General features: G+C 46.7%; 1 protein-coding gene across 2 annotated transcripts in view; it reads left to right on the forward strand.

Annotated features, from left to right (window-relative positions):
* The window catches only part of LOC105491373 (cadherin 3), a 57,025-nt gene that overhangs the window by 14,545 nt on the left and 17,761 nt on the right, over nucleotides 1–24,719 (forward strand). For both annotated transcript variants that reach the window (XM_011757713.3, XM_011757714.3), the window contains exons 3-9: nucleotides 17,223–17,308; nucleotides 19,277–19,420; nucleotides 19,641–19,796; nucleotides 19,902–20,046; nucleotides 20,926–21,101; nucleotides 22,089–22,217; nucleotides 23,401–23,586. In XM_011757713.3, coding sequence (XP_011756015.2) covers nucleotides 17,223–17,308; nucleotides 19,277–19,420; nucleotides 19,641–19,796; nucleotides 19,902–20,046; nucleotides 20,926–21,101; nucleotides 22,089–22,217; nucleotides 23,401–23,586 — 1,022 coding nt within the window. The remainder of the gene's footprint in view (nucleotides 1–17,222; nucleotides 17,309–19,276; nucleotides 19,421–19,640; nucleotides 19,797–19,901; nucleotides 20,047–20,925; nucleotides 21,102–22,088; nucleotides 22,218–23,400; nucleotides 23,587–24,719) is intronic.

The raw sequence follows: 24,719 nt of genomic DNA on the forward strand, positions 1-24,719 counted from the left end.
ATTGCCTTATTAGGAAAGACTGCTGTAGAAAGATGATCGAGTGAACTGTTCATCTTAACATGATCCAGATAAATCGAGCTTTTATGTTTAAACAATACCTCTAAGACAGACTGTGCTGTAAACTTAAGGTTACTATACCATTTAAAAATAATTAGTTTTCATACTAACTTTTGTTTTAATGACTAAATAATAGTAGTTTCAAAAGCATATGAATTTACCAAAACTCAAAAACTTTGAAATTGCATGACTCAGAAGTAAACTACCACATTGATTCACACTAGCATTTTTTTCTCTGGGTGTTGAGAGATTGAGAATGTGTCATCAGTCAATGCAAAGTGCATTTTTTCCTCAAGTTTTTCTTTAGATTTCAAAATCTAGTTAGCAAGCATTTTGCTGAATAAAAGTTGATTTCTAGTCTTAAAGCAGACACTCATTTCTGTTCTTATTTTTCCCCCGAGAGGAGCTTGTAAGTTTTTTCTTAAACTCAAATATTGCTGCACTAAAGCCTAGGACAGGGTGGTTGCATTGATATAAAGGATGCATTCTTGAAAACCACAAATAGGCCGGGGGCGGTGGCTCACACCTATAATCGCAGCACTTTGGGAGGCCGAGGTGGGTGGATCATGAGGTCAGGAGATCGAGACCACGGTGAAACCCTGTCTCTACTAAAAATACAGAAAATTAGCTGGGCGCGGTGGTGGGCGCCTGTAGTCCCAGCTACTTGGGAGACTGAGGCAGGAGAATGGCGTGAACCCAGGAGGCGGAACTTGCAGTGAGCCGAGATCGCGTCACTACACTCCAGCCAGGGCAACAGAGCCAGACTCGTCTTGAAGAAAAAAGCCACAAATAATTCATAATTCCTATGATTCCAGTCTTATGTTCTCATATGAACACGTGAAGTATATGTATGGGGTGGGGGGGCGGCAAGGGGATGCTTACAATTCACTACTCTCTCCAGCTTTGAAATTATGTAACTTAAAACTTTCAGTTTGGGAGATTTGCATTTCTTCAAACTTTACAGAAAAAGCAAGACAAATATTTATGGCACCATTTCAAATTTCTGCTGTTGAAGTTTGCATGAAATATATCTGTATTATAATGTAGAGAGTTCCTAAATTGGGGTCCCAGAGCCACTGTGTCTGGGTTGAATCTGTCTACTTACTACTTGTGGAACCTTAGGGCAAGTTACTTAACCTCTGTGCCTCAGTTTTCTCATCTGTAAAATGAATATAATAATGGGGATCTCATATGGTTATAGTGAGGATTAAATGAGTTTGTGTATGCAACAGCATGTAGTGAGTACATCAATGTTAAGTGCCTGTGGCAGGAGGAATAGCAGTATTGTTATAGCTGGAATAGTTTGTATACATATTTCTTTAGACTGGATTTCTAGAAGTGAAATTGTTGGGTCACGTGATTTTCATAGTTCATTCAACTATGAAATTGTTCATTCAACAATTAAACACAGTGCTAAATGCTGGGAGACAGTGATTAGCAAATTCTAGTGGGGGAGATAGGCAATTAATCACTAGTAAACTTTTTTTTTTTTTTTTTTTTGAGACGGAGTCTCATTCTATATCCTAGGCTGGAATTCAATGGCGCGATCTTGGCTCACTGCAACCTCCATCTCCCACAATTCTCCTGCCTCAGCCTTCCAAGTAGCTGGAATTATAGGTACCTGCCACCACACTTGGCTAAATTCTTTGTATTTTTAGTAGAGATGGGGTTTCGCCATGTTGGCCAGGCTGGTATTGAACTCCTGACCTCAGGTGATCTGCCCGTCTCAGCTTCCCAAAGTGCTGGGATTACAGGTGTGAGCCATGTTGCCTGGCCAATCACTACTAAAGATATAATCACAAGTTGTAATAAGTTCTATGGAAGAAAGTTATACAAAGCCAGAAGGGTTTTTCACAGGGGAATCTGATCTAGTTTGGGAGGGTTGAAGGAAATTTCCCTGAAAAAGTAGCTTTTGACTTGGGATCTGAAAGATGTCAGGAGTTAACTGTAAAATCAGAGTGGGAATGCAAGGAGACAGAGAGAGAGAGGAGTGTGTGCAAAGGCCCTGTGGTAGGGGGTTATGCTGTATTTAAGGAGAGGCTCAATGTGGCTAGAGAGAGAGATTGGCACATGAAAGAATTTGTGTTTTAGGACTCGGTGGCATGCACCTTTAGTCCCACCACTTGGGGTGGCAGAGGCAGGAGGATCACTTGAGCCCAGGAGGTCTAGGCTGTAGTACATGATGACTATACCTGTAAACAGCCACTACACTCCAGCCTGGGCCATATAGCAAGACCTTGTCTCTTTAAAAAAGAGTTTTTTGGCTGGGCACAGTGGCTCACTCCTGTAATCCTAGCACTTTGGGAGGCTGAGGCCAGTGGATTTTTTTTTTTTTTTTTTTTTGAGACAGAGTCTTTCCTAAGTTCAAGCCATTCTCCTGCCTCAGCCTCCTGAGTAGCTGGGACTACAAGCGCCCGCCACCACGCCTGGCTAATTTTTTTGTATTTTTAGTAGAGATGGGGTTTCACCGTGTTAGCCAGGATGGTCTCGATCTCCTGACCTTGTGATCCGCCTGCCTCAGCCTCCCATAGTGCTGGGATTATAGGCATGAGCCACCGTGCCTGGAGGCTGGTGGATTAAAAAAAACTTTTTTTTTTTTTTTTTGAATCAGAGTCTGGCTCTGTCTCCCAGGCTGGAGTGCAGTGGTGTGATCTTGGCTCACTGCACACTCTGCCTCCTGGGTTCAAGCTATTTTCCTGCTTTAGCCTCCCTAATAGCTGGGACTACAGGTGCCTGCCACCACGCCTAGCTAATTTTTCTATTAGTAGAGACAAAGTTTCACCATGTTGTCCAGGCTGGTCTCGAACTCCTGACCTCAGGTGATCCACCTGCCTCAGCCTCCCAAAGTGCTAGGATTACAGGCATGAGCCACTGTGCCCGGCCATATTGTTTTTTATACTAAGACCAAAGGCTTATCACTGAGTTTCAAACAGGGAAATGACCTTATTTCATTTTTTTCAAGTATACTATGCTGTTGCATTTTTAAGAGATTCATCTTTTTAAATGGAGATTTTTGCACTCATTTATACTAAAGATGATTTTGTATGCACTAAGTTGGTGGGGGTAGAGATGGAAGGGTTTTGGTGGGAGATAGTCTGGGAAGGGAAGCTCTAAGGGAGAAATGGTCAAGGAAGAAGCAGCTGCTGGCTAAACCATATGCCAGGCATTATGCTAAGTATTAACTCATTCAACTGAGGTAGATATTAGCATCATTCCTATTTCATAGCAGAGGAAACACAGAGGTTAACCAACTTGCCCAAAGTCAGTGTGGACTGGTATTTGAGCCCAGGCACTCTGGCTCCAGTCTCTGGGCTGCTTCTGATGCCCAGATTCTATTCTCAAGCTGGAGTACATGATATGCTATTCCCTGGGAGAGATGCTAGAAAAAGACCATATTTGGGTTAAGTAAAGATCGTGAATTTAAGTTTTGACATACTGATTTCAGGATATCTTGAAAGCATCCAAAGGAGATGCTGAATAGACAGATGTAAGTGTTGGTCAGAGGAAGCATCTGGATATTTAAATTTTTGATATGTGGTCTGAAGTGCCATCAAAAAGCCATACCAATTTACCTACTCATGAGAAATAAATGAGAGAATCAAGAACTTTTAAAAAAAGCAACAAACTGCTTTCCCCAGATCCACTTCCAGAAGCTGACTTAGTAGAAGTGATAGGTGGGCGGTCGGCAGGGAATCTGGAGTTTTTAAATAGTTTGCCAGATGATTCTATCAACTCTGTTTGGGAATCACTGCTCTGTGACAACATTAAGGCCTCTTCACCTTCCTGTCCTTTTGTTTTGCTTTCCAAATCACTGCCCCTGGTTTTTAATACTTAATTGTGCTTTTTAAAGCACAATACAGCCGAATGCAGTGGCTCACGCCTGTAATCCCAGCACTTTGGGAGGCTGGGGTGGGTAGATCACAAAATCAGAAGATCGAGACCATCCTGGCTAACACGGTGAAACCTCGTCTCTACAAAAAGTACAAAATATTAGCTGGGCGTGGTGCACGTGCCTGTAGTCCCAGCTACTTGGGAGGCTGAGGCAGGAGAATCGCTTGAACCCGGGAGGTGGAAGTTGCCGTGAGCCGAGATCATGCCACTGCACTCCAGCTTGGGTGACCGAGTAAGACTCCGTCTCAAAAAATAATAAATAAAAATAAATAAAAATAAAGCACAACACATCATATTTGACCCTAACAAGCACTGTGGTGGGTGGGTTGGGTGTGTGTGTAACAAGCACTGTGGTGGGTGGGTTGGGTGTGTGTGTATTCCCATTTTAGAGACTGGAAATTAAGAAGGGCTTACATTATTGAGTACTTACTGTTAAACAGTTTAGAGATAAAGTGATTGACTCAAGGCTGCAGAGCCAATACACAGCACTTTTACCTACCAGACCCTTAATTGTTATCACAGCTGTCTCAGGTTGGGTTGGTCACTGGTATCTTTGTTCTGGCATGGTCCTTGAGGGTGGTAGTCAATGAGCCAGACAGCACGCCTCATGCTGAGTCAGCCATGTTCCAAACTCTGAGAGTTTGGGTTTCACTCTGGGAGGGAAGACTCACCTCCTAAGGGTTATGAGGAACTTGATGAACACAGCAGAGCTTTCTTCAGTCAAAACTCCCCTAGAACTGCTTTCTCCACCCTCAACAACATGGGGTTGCCATATAATTTTTCTAGTCAGGGGCAAGAACTCACATCAAATTCTTATTTAAAATCAAATACATGTTTACTATGGAAAAACTGGAAGATAAGCAAAATGCGGGCCTACCACCCATACAGGACCTTTGTCTTTTCAAATGAATAAATCGATAGTCCATTTCTCGATCTTTCCACCCGAGTCTTTGTTGAGGGTATCTGATCTGAGACAGAGGACCCGAGTCTGAATGATTTCACCACTCACTCTCAGGGTTGCCTCCCTAGTAACCCAGCTTCCTCTTCTCCTTTGGTGGGTGGAAGAAGGGCTCCAAGCTGAGGACCTCAGACACCCTGTCAGCCCCATCTACGAGAAGATCCAGGTCCAGGGGGCCTGTGTGTAGATGGGGGGCATCCGTCAGGTGCAGCTGCACTCCACCTGGGTCCTGTTGCCCTCCAGGAGCTGCTGTGCTTACAGCTCTGGGGAAAAAGGTCTGGACCCCCAATAGGTGCACCCGGGGCTCTGGCAGGCCCTTGTGTAGCTGCTCCAAGCTTGCTTGGCAAGGACAATGGGCCTCCCAGCATGCCCAGGGGCGGCTCCCAAGTGAATCCAGGAGCCCCAAGGCCTCCTGGGATCCCAGCATGCGCTGCCTCTTCCCCCTACCCCGCCTTGCTGCCCTATGACCTCTCCCATTGGTCTCAAAACGGATATGGCTCACTGGCCACCATCTTGGTTTTCCTGTGCGTGGAAAATACTTGGTGACGGGAGAGGCAGCCTTGGTACCAGGGCTCAGCCCCCCACCTCTCTTTTTTTTGGGTACAAGAATAAAACTATAAATATTTTATGTAATAATTGTCAGGCTTATGCTATAAATGGCTTTGTGACCTGCTTTTTTCCCCCTTCTGCAAAGTACTTTTTCCTGGGTAGGTTTTCTTTTACAATATTTAAGGCTGTAGATTAGACATTTGGATGACTGTGACACAGCATTTGACTGTTGGGTTGTAAGGTTGTTGAGACCTTTTTTTGCTTTTTTTCCCTATTAAGCAACAGTCACAAACATCCCAGCAAGTATGGTTTTGCCACATCTGGGATGGTATCTTGGCACAATTCCTGGGTCAACAGGCTTAAGGCATTTTAATTTGCCAGAAAGGTTGTGCCAGTTAACATTCCCCCACCCCTAGCAATATATAGCAGCACCCAGTTCCCAACTGTGACACAGCACTTGTCCTTTTAATTTGTATTTGTTAGTTGGTGAATTTTTTTCTACATGTAGTTTTACTTAGGAAAAATGCCAGAATCTTTCTTCAAGTCACTTCCACTTACTTTTCCCCTGTGCCCTCTTATCCCAATCCCTTAACAGAAGGTAGTGATAGCTGTAAGGACAAATTTGTTTGTTATGTGAGCTAGATATGTCCCTAAGCCAAGCTAGAATAGAAATTTCCTAGGCAATCTCTTTCTCCCACTCCCCAGGCTGCCTTTTGGCCACAATATGTTTAAGCTGATGTTTTCCTTTTCCTCTAGTCAAAATACCCAGAGATCAGTAGGGAAATTGATGGAGATTGATCACTTGATGGATGTTTTGTCTCCAGAGAGATGGGTGGTTTTATTTTGCCAGAACATCTAGTAATGTTGGACATCCAGACCACATAGCACCTCCAGGAAGAGAAAAGCTCCTGACCTTCAAGGGTGTTGGGAGTATGGAGGTGTCTAGGCAAATTCCAACCTAAAACCAGGCCTGGAACATAAGAGGAATGAGTTCTCAGCCCAGCATCCATCAATTCTTATAAGTCTATTTAAAAAGCTTTCTTTTCCCAATAGCTCTAGTACCCCAGGGACCAAACTCTTATTGCCCAGGTTTTATTAGTGGCGCCAGTTCAGGACCTGAGGCCAGGCTTGGCAGGATGATCTTTAGAGAGGAGCTTTGAACATAGGCCAGAGACTCCTGGTTTCCATTGGATGTCTTCTATCGAGTGCAGATACACAGAGCTCTGGCTTTTTTGTTGTTAATTTCTTTTTTTTTTTTTTATTTTTACCTATAATGTGTTCTATGATATTAATTGTTAATTTCTCTAGAAGCAGCTTCAGGTTACTGATTCCCTTTTTCCCTTCCCCGACAATATTTTAGGAAATGTACGTTTAGGCTCAGTGCTAAAATCTGTCCATTTATATTAGCAGAGCAGGCACCTCTTCATCGGGTTTATTGACCTTGTGATTCAAGAATCCTTGTGGGAGAAACTGAGGCAAATGCAGTCAAATGACTGTCTGAAGCCCTGGATGGGTGTGGAAGAAAGAGCTATGTTTCGGCTTCCATTTTCCAGCCTTTAATTCTGAACTATTGCCCCGTGTGCTCATCATCAGCTTGCCCCAGAAAGAGTTTGACGCAAGCCCGTTCATGCCCCCGTGATTTGGCCAAGATGTGTGGCCTTGTGGAACCATGCTGCAGTTAGGAATAGGAGTCAGTTTACTTCGCTGACTATTAAAAGATGGGGTAAAGGAGGGATGAGTGATGATGAGACCTGGTTTTGTATGAGTTTCATTTTGAAACTAGTGATACAAGCCAGTGGTGCCAGGAAGCATCTGGGAGGAAATTGTAATGATCTGCCCCAGGGCTTACCATTTACCAGCCTCTCTCTGACTCATAGCTTGCAGAGAAGACTACTCATGTTCCTACATGTGCCCAGCAAGTTTCCCTGGAAAGGCCAGCATTTTCGTGAAATCTCCATCTTCTGCTTCCTCTGGTAAACCACAAGGGACCCCTATAAAACAGCCCTCTCCAAATGCAGACTGAGCCAGTTCCCTGTCGTGCCCTTTGGTCCCATGTGTCATCGTCTTTGACCAGCTTCATCCATTGAGTAAAGCACACAGCTGTAGCTAACTTCTTCCCAGTTTGACAGAGAATTTTTCAGTGGTATAGAAAGAGGCCAGGGTGTGGATGTCAGAAGCCTAGGTTAATTGTGAGTAGTCTGAGGTACTTTTTATTGAGAGTTTACCTTACTTACCCTGGGCCAGGCACAGTATTCAGTGCTGTTTGAACACTATCCCATTTAATCTTCCTAATAACCTGATGAGGTAGGTGTTATCGTTTCATTTCCAGATGAGGAAACTGAGCTATATACTCACACAATTTACCCAATCATGTGATAGGTAAGTGACATTATAGGGATTGGAAGCCAAGTCTTCTGGACTCCACATTTCATATTCTTCATTATTTCCCTGCCTTCGGGATTTGAAAGCTGATCTTGCTGCTTCCTGGGACAGTTCAACCCCTGGCAGCCTCTTGTTTCCTGAGTTGTCAGATTGGGAGCAGTAATACCACCTTGCAGGTTATTTTGTGAGGATTTGGGTAGGAAAACACGTAGCTGGGTGTCCTGAGCAGAGTGGGTGTTTGAAGCTTATTCCTATCAGTCTGGACTGTTGTCCCTTGGTTGTGCTCTGCACCCAACTCAAAGCAGTTTAGAACTGATGAGGCCAGCCCTTTGGGTGTATCTGGACTATGCACCCTGAGTGGGAGGCACATACGCCTATAATACATGACTATTGGCTTCTCCTTGATTGTTGACACTGTCCCTTCTAAGAATAGATGGACAGCCCAGATACTGTGCTACAAATATTTGGAAGCATGTAACAGTGGAAATATGCCAGAAGACAGGGTAGTGGAGTGAGCTGTACACTCTAGTGGGAAGTAGATTTTGTAGACAGCAGGAAGAGGATTTCTAGCTCCCAGGGGCAATAGCAGCTCTCAGAGTTTTGGGGATTAAGTCTTCTGAGTAATAGGGGAGTCAATCCATTGGCCTCCTGCTGGGTAACCTGGTAGGAGAGGACTGGAGTCATTGAGTCTCTCCTTAAAGGAAATAATTGACAGAATTGTCTGGTTAGCCCTTTACTGGCTGAAGACCTTCCCTTAGGAAGAGGGCTGTTTTAAGATTGAAAAAAGTGGCCAGGCACGGTGGCTCGTGCCTGTAATCCCAGCACCCGGAGGCCAAGGTGGGAGAGTCACTTGTGCCCAGGAGTTCTAGACCCACCTGGGAAACATAGCAAGACCCTGTATCTACCAAAAAAAAGTGACCCTTAGTTTTTTTAAAAAAATCAGTGTTTTAATAACTAATGCAGACACAATGGTCAGTATTAAGAAGAGTGTACAATAGGCCAAGTGTGGTGGCTCATACCTGTAATCCCAACATTTTGGGAGGCTGAGGCAGGTGGATCACTTGAGGCCAGGAGTTCGAGACCAGCCTGGCCAACATGGAGAAACCCTGTCTCTACTAAAAAATACAAAAAATTAGCCGAGCATGGTGGCGCATGCACCTGTAGTACCAGCTACTTGGGAGGCTGAAGTGGGAGGATTGCTTGAACCTGGGAGACACGGGTTTCAGTGAGCCGAGATGCCACCACTGTACTCCAGCCTGGTCAACAAGCAAGACTCTGTCTCAAAAAAAAAAAAAAAAAAGTATACAGTAAAAAGTCTTATCCCTCAATGAGGTGCGGTGTCTCATGCCTATAATCCCAGCATTTTGGGAGGCCAAAGTTGGGTGATTACTTGATGCCAGGAGTTTGAGACCAGCCTGGGCAGCACAGACGCTGTCTCATTTAAAAAAAAATAATTTTTAAGGCCGGGCATGGTGGCTCACTCCTGTAATCCAGCACTTTGGGAGGCCGAGACAGGCAGATCATCTGAGGTCAGGAGTTCCAGATCAACCTGGCCAACATGGTGAAACCCCATCTCTACTAAAAATACGACAACAACAAATTAGCTGGGCATGGTGGTGGCTTCCTGTAATCCCAGCCACTTGGGAGACTGAGGCAGGAGAATCGCTTGAACCCGGGAGGCAGAGGTTGCAGTGAGCCAAGATCACACCACTACACTCTAGCCTGGGCAACAGAGTGAGACTCTGTCTTAAAAAATAAAAATTTTTAAAATAAAGCCTCATTCTTGTCCATAAACCTAGTTTTTGGGGTTGCCTTCCAGAGCTATTTTTCAAATACAATTTGAAAATATGAATGTTAGTGTATTAGTTCCGAATATATTGCTCTATGCCTTTTTATAAAGGTATAATTTTTAAAAATGAACACTATATCCTAGAGATCTTCCCATATAGATATGGAATAGGAGCTTCCTCATCTTTTGTGTCTTTTTTAAATGGCTGTGTAATGTTTCATTGTATAGGTGATGGTATAACACAAAGTAATCCCTTATTGATGGACATTTAGGTTGTATCCGAGCTTTTGCTGTTACAACTGATGTGGTGTGGATTAGTTTGGTTGGATAGCTGAGGAAAGGTGATTTTGGAGTATTCTGTAAAAATTCAAAGATACTTGAGGGTAGATACTTTGGTTTCCTGGTATATTCCTAGTGTCTGAAAGAAAGTCATTGGCACATAGGAAGTACTTAAGTAGCTCCTGAATGAATGCTGTGTGGAAGAACCTGGCTTTAGAACCTGCCACCCTGGGTTCTCATTCTAATTCCATGCGCCAGCTGTTTGACCTTGGGCAAGTCATCTCACCACCACCACCCCTCACCCCCAGCCCTGGTTTCCTCATGTGGTAAATGGTGGGTAGTTGTTTGTAAGGTTCTGGGGGTGTACACATTCATGGTTGGGGTTTATTTTTCTTGAAATGGTCTTGCTCTGTCTCCAGCTGGGGCGCAGTGGCAAAAGCATAGATCCCTGTAACCTCGACCTCCTGGGCTCAAGCTATCTTCCCACCTCAGTTACCCAAGCAGCTGGGACTATGTCATGGTTTGGGGTTTCAACTTGTATGCTACTCATGATGGTTCTCTGAAGTGTAATATCCACCTTCCAAATGAGAAAGCATAAATTCCTCATAAGCTAATTCAAGTTCCACATCAGCAGTGATACTTCCAATTGACGGATTCTTGAGGGACTTTCACATGGGTCCTCAGCACAGTTTTAAATAATACTGAATCAGCCTGGCACAGTGGCTCTTGCCTGCAATCCCAGCACTTTGGGAGGCCAAAGCGGGTGGATCGCTTGAGACCATGAGTTCGAGACCAGCCTGGGCAGCACGGTGAAACCCTGTCTCTACTAAGAATACAAAAATTAGCCGGGCGTGGTGGCATGCGCCTGTAATCCCAGCTACTCAAGAGACTGAGGCAAGAGAATCACTTGAGCCCGGGAGGCAGAGGTTGCAGTGAGCTGAGATTACACCACTGCACTCTAGCCTGGGTAACAGAGCGAGACTCTGTCTCAAAAACAAACAAACAAAAAAGTAGTACACAAATGTTATCTATTAATAGTAATTTAGAAGGGGAGGGATTTGAGATTGATGTACTTTTTTTTTTTTTTTTTTAAGAGACAGGGTCTAGCTATATTGGCCAGGCTGGACTCAAACTCCTGGGCTCAAGCAGTCTGCCCACTTCAGCCTCCCAAGTAGCTGGTACTACAGGTGCATGCCACCATGCCCAACTGAGATTTGATGCCCACTTGCTAGGTTTGCCATAACAAAGTACCAGGTACTGGGGTGGCTTAAACAACAGAAATCTATTTACTTATAGTTCTGGCTTGTAGATGGACATCTTCTCCCTGTGGCTTCATGTGGTCTTCTCTCTGTAACTACCTGTATCCAAACCAAACTTCTTCCTCTTCTAAAGACACCAGTCATGCTGGATTAGGGCCTACCCTAATGAGTTCATTTTACCCGTTTTTTTTGAGATGGATCGTGCTCTGCTGTCCAGGCTGGAGTGAGGTGGTGCAATCTCGGCTCACTGCAACCTCTGCCTCCTGGGTTCAAGATCGTCCTGCCTCAGCCTCCCAGGTAGCTAGGACAACAGGCGCAGGCCACTACGCCCGGCTAATTTCTGTATTTTTAGTAGAGATGGGATTTTACTATGTTGGCCAGGCTGGTCTCAAACTCCTGACCTCAGGTGATCCACCCGTCTGGCCCGCCGAAAGTGCTGGGATTACAGGCGTGAGATACTGTGCCTGGCCGATTTCATTTTAACTTAATTACCTCTTTAATGTCCCTATCTTCACATTCAGTCACCATTTTAGGTACCGGTGGTTAGAACTTCAACATAAGAATTTTGGAGGGACACAATTCGTGTTAAGGGAAAACTTGGACCTGCCAAAAAATTGAGAAAATAAGTTGCCAACAGGTAGTCATGGCTGAATAGTTATTGCAGTGAACTTGATAGTAAGTTTCTGATGACCCTAATCACTGGGAAAGTTCATTTCCTTTCAGTCATTTTTCTGTGCATAGTTACATGTATTACATAGTAGTTCTGGATTCTGCTTATTTTGTCTTACTATTATAGTAGAAGAACTTCCCTATATAAACTTACATTGCATAGCTAGATAAATAACCCATGGAGTAAGTGCCCTATAGATTATTTACCTTTTGCCCTATATTGAGGATGATTTAACCTTGCCACATTATCCTTCCGGGTCTTTCTAGCACTAAGGCAAAGCGGGGTTCCCCAGAAGATGAGTCTACGAAGCTGTGTTCTGGCAATAAAAGGCAGGGTCACCCTGGGGATCGTGTGGCCCCTGGGACCCTCTGGAGCTGAATCAGGCCCGGATCCCCTTTCCCCTTCTTCCCACTGGCCAAGCATGTCACAGCCCAGCACTCCTCAGCGGGGATGTCATCAAGGAGGCAGGGCTGGTTCCTAAGCAATCTTCCCTTTCTCATCATCACATTCCAGCCTTCCCACAGAGGATCCTTCTGTATGTGGTAAGCTCTTGGGCTCTGAGGCAGCTCTTTAGGGTCCCCGAGCCCCTCTGTCCTCTCCCATTCACTGAGTCCACTGCCTAAAAGATGACCAGTGTCTTAACTTCCTTTGCCTGGATGAGTTTTGCCTGAGTTTTGAACTTCCTGTCAGTGGAATCATACATATATCCTCTCATCTGGCTTCTACTACTTAACCTTACGTTTGTTAAATTTCCCATGTTGTTTATTGCCCCTCCTTGTGCTTCATTCACTTCATTATGTGAATATACCCCAGTGTTTCTACCCATTCTCCCTCATCGTTTGGGCTGATTCCAGCTTAGCTATTACAAATAGTGCTGTTATGAACATTATAATAAGTTTTGGCAAATGTATTTTTGTTGGGTCTATACATCACAGTGGACTTGCTGGGTCTTAGGGAATTCGTATATCGATATATACTGCCAAATTGTTTTCCAAAGTGATTGTCCTCCCATATCAGACTTTTGTTTGTGTGTTAAAATAGGCATAACATAAAATTTACCATTTCAACCATTTTTAAGTAAAGAATTCAGTAGCACTAAGTACATCCACAGTGTTGTGCAACATCGCCATTATCTATCTCCAGAACTTTTTCATCATCCCCAACAGAAACTCTGTACTCATTAGGCATTAGGCAATAGCTCCTCTCCCCTCTCTCTCTCTCTGGCCCCTGGTCAATTTCTTTCTTTTCTTTCTTTTTTTTTTCTTAGAGAAAAGTGTCTTGCTGGAGTACAGTGGTGCAGTCATGGCTCACTGCAGCTTCAAACTCGGGCTCAAATGATCCTCCCACCTCAGCCTCCCAAGTTGCTGGAACAAGTGCATACCACCATGCCCAGCTAATTTTTATTTATTTATTTATTTTTGAGACGGAGTCTCGCTCAGTCGCTCAGGCTGGAGGGCAGTGGCGCAATCTCGGCTCACTGCAAGCTCCGCCTCCCAGGTTCACGCCATTCTCCTGCCTCAGCCTCCCGAGTAGCTGGGACTACAGGCGCCTGCCGCCACGCCCACGCCCGGCTAATTTTTTGCATTTTTAGTAGAGACGGGGTTTCACCGTGTTAGCCAGGATGGTCTCGATCTCCTGACCTCGTGATCCGCCCGCCTCGGCCTCCCAAAGCGCTGGGATTACAGGCGTGAGCCACTGTGCCTGGCCAACCCAGCTAATTTAAAAAAAAAATTCATGTAGAGGCTGGGTGTAGTGGCTCACTCCTGAAATCCCAGCACTTTGGGAGCCCAGGTGGGCCAATCGCTTGAGGCCAGGAGTTCAAGACCAGCCTGACCAACATGGTGAAAACTCATCTCTACTGAAAATACTAAAATTAGCTGGGCATGGTGGTACACACCTGTAGTCCCAGCTACTCGGGATGCTGAGGCATGAGAATCGCTTGAACCTGGGAGGTGGAGGTTGCAGTGAGCCACTGTACCACAGCCTGGGCAAGAGAGTGAGACTCCATCTCAAAAAAAAGAAAAAAATTCATTTCTTGATGAACACTGGGTTGTTTCTACCTTTTGACTATTATGAATGACGCTGCTATAAAAATGAGTGTATAAGTATCTGTTTGAATCCTTTTGGTTCTTTCAGGTATATACCTAGGCATTGAATTGTTAGGTCATGTGATAATTCTTTTTTTTTTTTTTTTTTTTTGAGACGGAGTCTCGCTCTGCCGCCCAGGCTGGAGTGCAGTGGCCCGATCTCAGCTCACTGCAAGCTCCGCCTCCCGGGTTCACGCCATTCTCCGGCCTCAGCCTCCCGAGTAGCTGGGACTACAGACGCCCGCCCCCTCGCCCGGCTAGTTTTTTGTATTTTTTAGTAGAGACGGGGTTTCACTGTGTTAGCCAGGATGGTCTCGATCTCCTGACCTCGTGATCCACCCGTCTCGGCCTCCCAAAGTGCTGGGATTACAGGCTTGAGCCACGGCGCCCGGCCAGGTCATGTGATAATTCTACATTTAACATGTTGAGGAACCGCCAAACTGTTTTCCACAGCAGCTGCATCATTTCACATTCCCACCAGCAGTGTACAACGATTCCAATTTCCCTCTATCCTTGCCAATACTTGTTTTCCTTTTTTTCTTTTATAGCCATCCTAGTGCATGTGAAATGGTATCTCATTGTGATTTTGATTTGCATTTCCCTATTAACTAATGATATTGAGCATCTTTTCATGTGCTTATTATTGGCCATTGTATATCTTCTTCTGAGAAAGGCCTTTTCAAGTCCTTTGCCTATTTTTTAAAATTGGGTTTTTGTTGTTGTTGAGCTTGATGAATTCTTTATATATTCTGGATATTAATCCTTTAGAATTCTTTTTTGGCCAGGTGTGGTGGCTCGTATTTGTAATCTCAGTGCTTTGGGAAGCCAAGGCAGGAGGAGTGCTGGAGCCCAGGAGTTCGAGACCAGTCTGGGCAACTAAGTGAGGCCCCATCCGTACAAAAAATTGTACTCTTCTGAGGCAGGAGAATCCCTTTAGCCTGGGAGGTTGAGGCTGCAGTGAGCTGTGATTGCACCACTGCACTCCAGCCTAGGTGACAGAATGAGACCCTGTCTCAAAAAAAAGAATTCTACTTTTTTATATTGTACTCTTATATACTATGTGAATACTTTGTCATGTCCATATTACTTTTTTTTTTATTATTATTATTATTTTTTTTTTTTTTGAGACGGAGTCTCGCTCTGTCGCCCAGGCTGGAGTGCAGTGGCCGGATCTCAGCTCACTGCAAGCTCCGCCTCCCGGGTTCACGCCATTCTCCTGCCTCAGCCTCCTGAGTAGCTGGGACTACAGGCGTCCGCCACCTCACCCGGCTAGTTTTTTGTATTTTTTTAGTAGAGACAGGGTTTCACCGTGTTAGCCAGGATGGTCTCGATCTCCTGACCTCGTGATCCGCCCGTCTCGGCCTCCCAAAGTGCTGGGATTACAGGCTTGAGCCACTGCGCCCGGCCTACTTTTATTATTTTTAAAACCTCATCTGGGCTGGGTGTGGTGGCTCACACCTGTAATCCCAGCACTCTGGGAGGCCTAGGCGAGCAGATCACGAGGTCAGGAGTTCGAGACCAGCCTGGTCAACACGGTGAAATCCCATCTCTACTAAAAATACAAAAATTAGCCAGGTGTGGTGGCACACACCTATAGTCCCAGCTACTTGGGAGGCTGAGGCAGAAGAATCACTTGAACCTGGGAGGTGGAGGTTGCAGTGAGCCAAGATCGTGCCACTGCACTCTAGCCTGGGTGATAAGAGTGAGAGACTGTTTCCAAAAAATAATTAAAAAAAAAAAATTGACCAAAAAAACCCCCTCATCTGTTATCCTTTCTTATTTTAAGGAAAGATATTTTTAAACCAAAATAATAATCTGAAACTAAAAGACAACCTTTCTGAAAGGACAGTTGGTGCCCTCGCCTGACATATCTATGGACAGGCGTGGGACCGTCCTTGTGGTCTTTGTTATGTTGCAGCCTAGCAAAAATGGGAGCACTGGGCAGAGCATGGTGCTGGCAGGATCCAGGGTGTAGCCCCTGGCAGATTCCCTGATTTCTTGCGTTGGCCATAAGGAAGAGTAGGTAACAACATTGGTTGTGAATGTTCTCTAGTGTGTGTCTTGGACTCAGGTAGACCTGGCTTCTGAACCTCAGTTTTCTAATCTTTGAAAAGGGGGCTGGGCGCGGTGGCTCACGCCTGTTATCTCGGCACTTTGGGAGACTGAGGCGGGTGGATCACAAGGTTAGGAGTTCAAGACCAGCCTGGACAACATGGTGAAACCCAATCTCTACTAAAAATACAAAAATTAGGTGGGCGTGGTGGTGCACACCTGTAACCCCAGCTACTCAGGAGGCTGAGGCAGGAGAATCGCTTGAACCCGGGAGGGGGAGGTTGCAGCGAGCGGGGATCGTGCCACTGCACTCCAGCCTGGGTGATACAGCAAGACTGTGTCTCAAAAAAAAGGTAGGGGGAGGGGATAATACCAACTTGGTATCATAGTTGCAAGGATGAAATTCACCTCCAGCTGGTGAATGGTGGTTACTAACTTGGAGTGCTTGTTTATTTTTTTTTTTATTTTTATTTTTTTTTTTGAGACGGAGTCTCGCTCTGTCGCCCAGGCTGGAGTGCAGTGGCACGATATCGGCTCACTGCAAGCTCCACCTCCCGGGTTCACGCCATTCTCCCGCCTCAGCCTCCGAGTAGCTGGGACTACAGGCGCCCGCCACCACGCCCGGCTAGTTTTTTTTTTGTATTTTTAGTAGAGACGGGGTTTCATCATGTTAGCCAGGATGGTCTCGATCTCCTGACCTCGTGATCCACCCGCCTCGGCCTCCCAAAGTGCTGGGATTACAGGCTTGAGCCACCGCGCCCGGCCTGGAGTACTTGTTTAAAGAGTAGCTAAGCATTGGGGATTCAGAAGGAGCGAAATGAACTGAAACAACCCAAGGTTGTCCAAGTGATCCGTGTGGGCATATATATTGTGTGTAAATAGACTCACAGTCTTCAGAAAATCTTCTGCCTCTAGCTATGACCTTAGTCAACCCCATGTCACATGAGGCCTCCCTGAATGTCTATGATCTTGGTCCTCTGGGACCAAGAACAAAGAAGAGTTTGACCCACAAACTGACCACGAGGAGATCTTCTCTCGAGGCGATCTTCCCTCTGGAAACCAAACTTGGAAGCCTCATCTGAAACTTGTATTAGTCATACTCCTGGTCAGAGGAAGTAAGCTAAGTCCCCCTTCTGCAGCCACTTAGCAGTCCTTGATCCAGTCAGGGGACTCTTGTCAGTCTCGTTTCCTGGGGCAACTTCCAGAATACTCCTGCATTCCTAATGCTCTCTTTTCCCCTTCCCCACAGTATTCATGGGCTGCCCTGGGCAAGAGCCAGCTCTGTTTAGCACTGTTAATGACGACTTCACTGTGCAGAATGGCGAGACAGTCCAGGTAAAACACCATGTCCACCTGCAGGACAAAAGAAAAATGTTCTCTGTGCATGCCCAGATCTCTGGCCAGGAGCCCTTGGTTGCTACGGGTGTTGTGAGCCAAGTCAACCCTTCAGAGGAGCAAGTGTTAGTCCTCAGCTGCCCACAGCTTGGGTGTGAGCACTGATCTAAGGGTGGTAGTGCTTGCAGCTACCCAACGGTGGTGCCTGAGGTCAGGGCAGTGGAGCCAAGAGCTGCCTTGTGAGTAATCACCCCATGTACTAGGTCCCTTGGATTCCCTCTCCCACCTCCCTTTACTTCCTTCCCTTATCCATGTTTTTTTTTTTTTTTTTGAGACGGAGTCTCACGCTGTTGCCCAGGCTGGAGTGCAGTGGCGCGATCTCGGCTCACTGCAAGCTCCGCCTCCTGGGTTCACGCCATTCTCCTGCCTCAGCCTCCTGAGTAGCTAGGACTACAGGCGCCCGCCACCGCGCCCGGCTAATTTTTTGTATTTTTAGTAGAGACGGGGTTTCACTGTGGTTTCCATCTCCTGACCTTGTGATCCGCCCGCCTCGGCCTCCCAAAGTGCTGGGATTACAGGCTTGAGCCACCGCGCCCGGCCTCCCTTATCCATGTTAACCCCAACTGAAGGCAGTTCTAAACACAGGCCTGCCAATCCCATGAGCCTCCAGGAAGATGCACCTGGAGTGCTTGGCCACACTTTGTTTTAAGTTTTGAATAGCTAATATAGCCACGAGGTTCAAAAATTAAAAATATTAATAAGCTATACAATAAATAATCTCCCCTCGTTTGCCTCCATTTGCCTAAAGCCCTCTTCACCCCTCCAAGAGAAGACGCAGTTAACCACTGTTTCCAGTTTCTTTCCTTCCAGAGTTTATGTATAGTCTATATTTACATGTGTTACATATTTATTTATATTACACATGTTTTTACATATCTATTTTGTATATATACATATATAAAAACATTCTTTTCCTTCTTATGCAAAAGCTAGGATGCTGTTTACATGTCTGCACCTTTCTTTTTCTACTTAACGGTATATCAGCACAGCACAATGTTAACCCTCCTTCCACAGACAACCCCTATTAGTTTTTCCCATATTCTCCCTGACTTCATCCATGTATAAGAAAATATGACTATATGGTCTTATTTCCTACCCTTTTATACAAAAGGTGGAACAGTGCCTGGCACATATTAAGCACAATGTGTTTGTTAAATAAAATGCTAAACTATATTAAGCTGTCCTATACCTTAATCTTTTCATTTGACAGCATAAATCAAAGATCAGGCCGAGTGCGGTGGCTCATGCCTGTAATCCCAGCACTTTGGGAGGCTGAGGCGGGTGGATCACTTGAGGTTAGGAGTTCGAGACCAGCCTGGCCAATATGGTGAAAACCTGTCTCTACTAAAAATACGTAAATTAGCTGGGCGTGGTGGCAGATGCCTGTAATCCCAGCTACTCAGGAGGCTGAGGCAGGAGAATCACTTGAACCCGGGAGGCAGAGGTTGCAGTGAGTCGAGATCTTGCCACTGCACTCCAGCCTGGGCAACAGAACAAGACTCCATCTCCAAAAAGGGAAAAGAAAGAAAAAAACTCTCCCTGTTGGCACATAGAGAGCATACTCATTCTTATTTTGAGAGCTGCATAGTATTCCACTAGACGGATGTGCTGTGGTATATTTCACTGGTCCTCCTGTATAAGTAAACACCGAGTTCCCCTTGCAATAGGCTCATCTGGGTCTCCTCACCCTTAACTCTATTTTTTTTTTTTTTTTTTTAATTAAACTTAGGGTCTCAATATCTTGCCCAGGCTGCTTTCAAACTCCTGGGCTCAAGTGACCCTCCCAAAGTGCTGGGATTATAGGCGTGAGCTACCGTGCCCAGCTGCCCTTAACTCTTATAGGTGAGAGGATGTTGAGTATGTCCCAGCTATTTGCACCTCTGGGTTAAGGGGTATCTCTCCTTGCAGGACAGAAAGTCACTGAAAGAAAGGAATCCATTGAAGATCTTCCCATCCAAACGTATCTTACGAAGACACAAGAGAGATTGGGTGGTTGCTCCAATATCTGTCCCTGAAAATGGCAAGGGTCCCTTCCCGCAGAGGCTGAATCAGGTACGACTGTGCCTTCTCCTGGGAATCGTTGGTGGCCCCAGGGACCCCCCTCCAAAGGCCTGCATGAGATTTCTTGCTACTGAATGTGTGGGCCGAGAGAGGAAGACCTCTCCTATGTGAGCAGATTCTCCTATGGCAGTGCCCCTCTTCACAGAGGACTCTCTGTCACAGTCATGGGATATTTGTTACTTTGTCAGCTGCCATTTTCTTTTCCCTCCAGCTCAAGTCTAATAAAGACAGAGACACGAAGATTTTCTACAGCATCACGGGGCCGGGGGCAGACAGCCCCCCTGAGGGCGTCTTTGCTGTAGAGAAAGAGACAGGCTGGTTGTTGTTGAACAAGCCACTGGACCGGGAGGAGATTGCCAAGTATGAGGCAAGTAGCCTTTAGTGTCTACTGTAAATGTCCCCTCAGAAGTGGGGTCCTAGGCCTGGGGAGGTGGGTGGCACCAGGCTGACCCCAGAGCTGTGTACCCCACAGCTCTTTGGCCACGCTGTGTCAGAGAATGGTGCCTCAGTGGAGGATCCCATGAACATCTCCATCATCGTGACCGACCAGAATGACCACAAGCCCAAGTTTACCCAGGACACCTTCCGAGGGAGTGTCTTAGAGGGAGTCCTACCAGGTAAGAGGACCGGGAAGGGGACTGCTACGGGGCTGCTGGGCCCATACCCTTAAATGCTAGAAGATCCCGCCATACCTGATTTCCTTGGCTGTGTATCAGATGACTTGGGATCTTCTTAAAAATCCAGATTCACCCCCTTCCATCCCAAGGTTCCTGAATAAGAATGATCCTGGAGCAGAGCTCTGCAATCTGTAGATTTGAAATTTTTCCTAAAGCTTCAGATGATCAACCAAGCTTGGGAACCACTAGCTTTGGAGCTTCAAAGACCTAGATTTGAGTCTTGGCTTTGCCTCTTTAATGGCTGTGATCCTGGGCATATTCTTGACTTCCGAGCCTCAACTCTCACGTCTAAAAATGGGAATAATATCAACCTTGAAGAGTGGTGAAGATTAGAAATACCATGTGCAGACTGTTACATCATACAAGGCGCCTAATGCGAGGCTCTTGAGTGCATGGCAGCTACAGGGAATGCAGCAAAAACTGGAGGTGTTAGAACATGGCTGATGGAGACCAGGCGTGGTGGCTCACACCTGGAACCCTAGAACTTCGGGAGGCTGAGGTGGGCACATCACTTGAGATCAGGAGTTTAAGACCAGCTGGGCCAACGTGGTGAAATCCTATCTCTACTAAAAACACAAAAAAAATTCAGCCAGGCGTGGTAGCGGGCACCTGTAATCCCAGCTACTCAGGAGGCTGAGGCAGGAGAATCACTTGAACCCGGGAGGCAGAGGTTGCAGTGAACTGAGATTGTGCCACTACACTCCAGCCTGGGTGATAGAGTGAGACTTCATCTCAAAAAAAAAAAAAAAAAAGAGTTCCAGAAGTAGACAGGGCTGGAGTTGGAACTGGGAGGACAAGATACTCATCCCTTCTCTCCAGGTACTTCTGTGATGCAGGTGACGGCCACAGATGAGGATGATGCCATCCACACCTACAATGGGGTGGTTGCGTACTCCATCCATAGCCAAGAACCAAAGGACCCACACGACCTGATGTTTACCATTCACCGGAGCACAGGCACCATCAGCGTCATCTCCAGCGGCCTGGACCGGGAAGTGAGTGGCCCATAGGGAAAGTGCTGCCTACCCAGACTTGCCCAGGCTGAGGTCTGACTCTGACAGCAGAAGCTCCCATCCCTGCCCACAGAGCCCAAGGCAGAACAATGAGGACCCACGTCAGCTGGGATGGCTGCTGCTGGGTTCACATGTGATGCCCCTGATTCCCTTGGGCCCGTGGCCCACTGCCAGCCAATCTCGTTAAATCTCCTCCAGGGCTGGGAGGCAGCTGTAAAATACCTACTTTTGGTATTTTCTGTGGGTTTTCTCATTTCCTGTCAGAGTGGCTCACTTAGTGTGCACATTACCCAAATTGGTCCCTTATGTGCCACAAAGTAGAATTAGCTCCATGTATACTGGAGTTGGTGCCTGTTTCCTAATTGATACCTTTATCCAAATCCTCACTGTTATTCTGAAGCCAGGCACGGTGGCCCACGCCTGTAATCCCAGCACTTTGGGAGGCCGAGGCGGGAGGACTGCTTGAGGTCAGGAGTTCAAGACCAGCCTGGCCAACATGGTGAAACCCTGTCTCTACTAAAAATACAAAAATTGGCATGGTGGCAGGCACCTGTCATCCCAGCTACTTGGGAGGCTGAGGCAGGAGAATCACTTGAAACTGGGAGGTGGAGGTTGCCGTGAGCCAAGATCACGCCACTGCACTCCAGCCTGGGTGACAGGGCAAGACCCTGTCTCAAAAACAAAAACAAAAACAAAACTCATTCTGGAGCAGTCAAGGGTCAGGGGGTGATGCCAAGGCTTCCCTAGGACAGGCCCAGGAGAATTGTTTGGATCTCTGGTTCCCTTTCCAACAGCATCCTCTGCTTCTGTTCTCCTGGCAGTGAGGGAGGGCTGGTCAAGGAGTCAGCATTATGATAGGGAGAGATCCTCCTCTGCGTCCGCCCTGCGCCAGTGCTTCCTGGAGGTCAAGGGAGGGACCCTTCAGATTGCACCCGCAGTGGGCTTCCCCTCTCCTCTCTTTCTCCCCAGAAAGTCCCTGAGTACACACTGACCATCCAGGCCACAGACATGGATGGGGACGGCTCCACCACCACGGCAGTGGCAGTAGTGGAGATCCTCGATGCCAATGACAATGCTCCCGTGTTTGACCCCCAGAAGGTAATGCCCCTTCCTCACTCAGTCACTCGTCAGATAACGAACGACCAAGGTTTGCCTTTCTCAGGAAACTGGAACCACCCTATGTTGCTTCAGATGCCAGTCCCAGCACTATGGCTGTGTGACCTTAGGAAAACTACCTAACCTCTCTGTGCCCCATTTCCTAATCTGTGAAAAGGAAATAATGGTAATACCTGCTGCGTTGTTCTGAGTTTCAAATGAAATAACCTATGGACGTTTCCTAACACGATGCCTGAAAAGAAGTGCTCAATATGAAAATCTTTGTTGATTTGAAAACATACTTTCCTTGTACCTACACCTGCCTATCTTTTCCCAGTGAATGCTTGCGCACCTCCAAGGCAGAGGACTCAGTGCCTATCAAGGTGCCAATTACATCCTCCCGCTTCCATCTTTAGGCAGCTCTGAACGTTAGTTAGGTCTGAATCAAAATGTGTAATGGGGCCAGGCATGGTGGCTCACGCCTGTAATCCCAGCACTTTGGGAGGCCAAGGCGGGCAGAACAGTTGAGGCGAGGAGTTCAACCTGGCCAGTATGGCAAAACCCCGTCTCTACTAAAAATACAAAAATTAACCAGGTGCAGTGGCGCACGCCTGTAGTCCCAGCTACTTGGGAAGCTGAGGCATGAAGATCACTTGAGCTTGGGAGGTGGAGGTGGAAGTGAGCCGAGACCACACCACTGCACTCCAGCCTGAGTGGCAGAGTGAGATTGTCTTAAAAAAAAAAAAAAAAAAAATTTCTGAGCAACTGATTTTCCAGTCTTTGTCACATGTCTGAGAACCTCCAAAAAATTCCTGTTCAGTGCCCCAGCCCATTCAGGCACCTAGCCCTTCTTGCCACCTTCCTTATTCCTTTCTGATCTCAGCGGGATAGGTAGCTACACGTGGCAGGGGCTTGGGCATGCAAGCTTGTGAGATTTCTGGAACATCAGGCCCCTGTGTGTAAGGAAAGCAGGCACAGGATTGGTGTGGTCTGTGCCGGCAGCTGTGAGGCTGCTGCTGGGGACGTCCTGCTGCTGTGTATACCCTGAAACCCCGCGAAGTGGGTGGGTGGTCCAAGAAAAGGGTAAAGGTGTGGGGATGCCCTGAGGTTGGATGGAGGCTTCTTAGCCTCTGGAGTGGGAGAGTCGTTCTCTGCTCTAACAGCACTGTGCTTCTCACACTGGCAGTATGAGTCCCATGTGCCTGAGAATGCAGTGGGCCATGAGGTGCAGAGGCTGACGGTCACTGATCTGGACGCCCCCAACTCACCAGCGTGGCGTGCCACCTACCTCATCGTGGGCGGTGACGACGGGGACCATTTTACCATCGCCACCCACCCTGAGAGCAACCAGGGCATCCTGACAACCAGGAAGGTGAGTGAGTCCCGGCCCCAGACAATGGCTATACCTGGGGCGGTCAGGTCTGCAGCCTTCAGGATGAGGAGCCACTGTCTACCGTGGGCTAGTCACCAGGAATCCTACCAGCCCAGTGGCTCCCAACAGTGTTCTACCACTCTCGTGTTGGGGATCCCCTTTGTTCAAACTAAATCTTACCCAGGAGCCCACTTCATAAATAGGTAAGAGTCACTGATCTTGGCCGGGCGCGGTGGCTCACGCCTATAATCCCAGCACTTTGGGAGGCCGAGGCGGGCGGATCACGAGGTCAGGAGATAGAGACCATCCTGGCTAACACGGTGAAACCCTGTCTCTACTAAAAATGCAAAAAATTAGCTGGGCGTGGTGGCGGGTGCCTGTAGTCCCAGCTACTCCGGAGGCTGAGGCGGGAGAATGGCGTGAACCCGGGAGGCGGAGCTTGCAGTGAGCCGAGATTGCGCCACTGCACTCCAGCCTGGGCGACTGAGCGAGACTCCGTCTCAAAAAAAAAAAAGTCACTGATCTAACTGAAGCACATCAGTGGAGCCTCCTCCTAGACCAAAGTGTCCAGTGGCTGCCCCAGACCAGTCTCACATAGAGGGTCCATTTTATTGAAATCCATGTTGACTTTGCATTTACTCTAAAACTCATGTCTAGGTGTTTAGATAATAAAATGTTTTGAATCACCTAGTACTTAGGCACACTCCTGCCTCTCAAAGTCTCTTTTTTGTGTGTATGTATTTTTGTTTTTGTTGGGGTATAGGACGTGGGTTGGGTCAAAAAGTCTGAATAAGGCTAGGCCCAGTGGCTCACACATATTCCCAGCACTTTAGGAGGCTGAGGTGGGAGGATCGCTTGAGGCCAGGAATTTCGGATCAGCCTGGTGAATATAGCGAGATCCCATCAGCACTAAAAAAGAAAAAAAAAGAAGATGGGCCTAATCTTGCATCAGTTTCTTTTTTTTTTTTTTTTTTTTTTGAGACCAAGTTTCGCTCTTGTTGCCCAGGCTGGAGTACAATGGCATGATATCTTGGCTCACCACAACTTCCGCCTCCCGGGTTCAAACGATTCTCTTGCCTCAGCCTCCTGAGTAGCTGAGATTACAGGCCTGCGCCACCATGTCTGGCTAATTT

This window comes from Macaca nemestrina, chromosome 18 (genome assembly GCF_043159975.1).
Source record: "Macaca nemestrina isolate mMacNem1 chromosome 18, mMacNem.hap1, whole genome shotgun sequence".
Lineage (NCBI taxonomy): Eukaryota > Metazoa > Chordata > Mammalia > Primates > Cercopithecidae > Macaca > Macaca nemestrina.